The sequence below is a fragment of the Notothenia coriiceps genome, unplaced genomic scaffold (assembly GCF_000735185.1).
Source record: "Notothenia coriiceps isolate Sejong01 unplaced genomic scaffold, NC01 NC01_scaffold00033549, whole genome shotgun sequence".
Taxonomy (NCBI): domain Eukaryota; kingdom Metazoa; phylum Chordata; class Actinopteri; order Perciformes; family Nototheniidae; genus Notothenia; species Notothenia coriiceps.
The window spans coordinates 3,037-6,056 of record NW_011366250.1 but is presented as its reverse complement, the minus strand read 5'-3'; the positions used below and the strand labels follow the sequence as shown (position 1 = coordinate 6,056).

At 45.4% G+C, this 3,020-nt stretch overlaps 1 protein-coding gene across 1 annotated transcript; it reads right to left on the bottom strand.

The window, feature by feature from the left end:
* Nucleotides 1-349: 349 nt before the first annotated feature.
* Nucleotides 350-2,604, bottom strand: LOC104961645 (mitogen-activated protein kinase kinase kinase kinase 4-like; the record flags this gene model as incomplete). Its single annotated transcript, XM_010789971.1, has 7 exons — nucleotides 350-525; nucleotides 1,242-1,320; nucleotides 1,414-1,468; nucleotides 1,777-1,907; nucleotides 1,990-2,080; nucleotides 2,158-2,268; nucleotides 2,479-2,604. Coding segments are annotated over 7 exons (769 nt in total), but the record flags the coding sequence as incomplete, so codon positions are not given.
* Between the last annotated feature and the right edge of the window lie 416 nt (nucleotides 2,605-3,020).

The following is a 3,020-nucleotide window of genomic DNA, read 5'->3' as shown; positions in this document are numbered from 1 at the left end:
GATTGGTCAATTTGGACCAATCAGCGGGGGCTTAACGTAACGGCTCCACGGACGTAACGTAACGGCTCCACGGATTGGTCCATTTCGTTCCGGCTAACTCATGACATCATGAGTTACCCGGAAGAATCAATGGACATTCACGTATCTCCAACGAGGCGTTTTGGGGAGGTATTTTCTGTGTTAGAGTTTTACTCGCTACAGGGTGTACTTTGAGGGTTTGTGACTCTGCAGACCGTTTACATGCATAAAAAACTTCATAACACACAAGGGGACGGGTAATAACCGGAAAAGCATGACATGGGACCTTTAAGAGATAACTAAAGGCAGACAAGTTAAGAGCCAGACGCACCTTTCTCCCCCCTCTTCTTCTTGGTGCGGTCGATGTGGTCTTTGAGCTGGATGCGGACTTGCCTCTCGTTGGGCTGGTCTCGGATGAAGGGGTGCTTCAGCAGCTGCTCTGTGGGGGGCCGCTGCGTGTAGTTCTTCACCAGAGAGCCCTCGATGAAACTGATGAACTTTTTGGACCTGTAGTGAGCGGAGAAGAGTCAGCAGGGAGGAACGATGCAGGACCGAGAGGGTGACAGACACAAGGAGACAGCGGCTGCCAGACAGATGCTTCAGCCACGAAAGCATGGAGCACATCCAGGGATGCTAAGTAAAACGGACACTCCTGCAAACAAGCTTGAGATGACAGATTACCCATCAGCCCTAGCAACACATCTTCCCTCCATGTCTCGGAAACATTGAGGTTTATACATGTGGACGGGTAGCATCTGTCACAAAACACTGAAATATGGGGTGCACTGCAATTCAATTCTCATCACAATTGCACCTGCTGCTAAAGGGTTTTAATGAAACAATTTAAGAAATCAAATCATCTTAAAGCTAAATAAAGTATTTTTAATGCAACACAGGATTATGTTAATGTTAAAGCAAAGCCAGGCTACATTTTCTGTAAAAACAGGAAGTAGTTCATCTTAGATCTAGTGCTAGCTAAAGAGACCTTGTGTCTGCAGTGCGTGCCAGGAGAGGCTGAGCACAAGCTCCTGGTTCAAGCCTCTGAAGCTGCCTGGGCTGAGGTCAGAGATAAAATCTAAATGCACAAGAGTACAAATGGAGAGGCCAAGAAGGAAATCTATACATCCAATCTGATTCAAGCCTTGTGTGTGAGGATTTTATGGGTGCAATGAGGATTGGAAAGAATGTAAATGCATAACAAACCACATTTGGTGTTTACCTACCATTTTTTAGACTTGAGTCTGGGGGGAGGGTTTCTTGGAATGAGGAAGAGCGCACGCATTGGGTGCATGTCACAAAGTGCTGGAAGAAGACGAACAAATACAGAACATCAATAAAAAGTGTGATTGAACCGACGCAAAAATAAACTAATATCAGGAAATAACAGGTACTCACGTGGAGCTCCTTCAGCCATTTCAATAGCTGTGATACCAGTAGACCACAGATCACTCTGCGAGACAAGGAGGCGCAAATTAAGCAAAACTGCAGCAAGCACACAAATCAAGTGTTCAATGTCAAGTCAAGCTGCAAATCGTTTTCAATATACATTCAAATGCACATCATTTTTAAAGCTGATGTTTTTAAATGTCTGTTTCGTAAGTCCAAAACAGTATACCTAGTAAATAAAGCTTCATATGAAATAAGAAAAGCAGCACAAGTCCATATTTGGGAAGCTGGAAACAGCATTTCCTGCCGTGTTTGTATGAAACTGTACTCGTTGCAGCTCTTATGTCGAGTTTTGGGTGTTGAGGCTCTTACTCTGTAGTCGTATGTAGCGTCTGGGTTCTCGTCACAAGCGATGACCTCAGGGGCCATCCAGTAAGGCGTCCCGATGAAGGTGTTCCTCCTCCCCACGGTCCGATCCAGCTGAGCGCTGACACCAAAGTCCACTACAGGAAGACATGACAGTCAACAAGGTGCTGTGCACAGGTGAGAGGAAAGGTAAGGGAACATTTAGAGCCTGCCACTTACCCAGTTTCACTTCTGCATTCTCAGTCAACAGGACGTTTTGACCCTTGATGTCACGGTGGATGACGTGGTGGGCGTGAAGGTGGGCCAGACCCTGAGGTGGAGAAAGGGGAGGAAATGAGTGAGGAAGAGGAAAGAGGAGAGGAGAGGAGGAGAGGAGGATGCACTCACCCTAAGGATCTCTCTGGAGATGTATGCGATCCAGTCTTCCTTCAGCTGGTTCCCCTTCGTGTTCTTCACCAAGTCTGTGATGGAACCAGCGCCACAGAACTCCATCACCAACTACAAGAAAAAACAAGCATCAGAAGATACGTCTAGAAAATCCAAAAGAATAATGACTTGACCCTTGTGATAATATTTAAAGGAGACCACATTAGATAAGTTATGGATCATGGAGACTACTTAGGTTTGTAAAGGAAACGATCATGGCCGCTACATATTTCCCATACTGCGTCCTGAGCCTTAATATCTGGAGTGGATTTGAGGACTTACCCAGAGCTGGTCATCGTGTCCCGGGGGGCTCTTCTTAATGAAAGCACCGTAGTAGGTGGCTATGTTTCGGTGGTGGGAATACTTCTTCAGCATATTGATCTCCAGTTTAATTTCCTCCTCTTCATCCTAGACACACAACGACACGTTACAGAGGGGGGGAACAGACAAGAGGGGGTTTGTCCTTCCACTGGAAAATCTGCATTTATAAATAATCACTGTGCGGTAAGGCTGAACGATTAATCGATTTTAAATCAGAATTGCGATTTGAAATTTAAAAAAAAGTCCACTACAGAAAGACATGACAGTCAACAAGGTGCTGTGCACAGATGTGAGGAAAGGTAGGGAAACATTTAAGGTAACGTAACAATTTTTTTTTCTTCTTGTGTGTCAGTCATCCACACCAATCAGAAGTGCTGTGCTCCACATGTACCAGCCATTGTTAACCAATCAGAAGTGGCCCATGATAGAAGGTGATAGACAGATTGATCCAATCACCTGCCAAGTGCTTTTTGAAAGTGCGTGCCCTTTTCCAAATGGCTTCC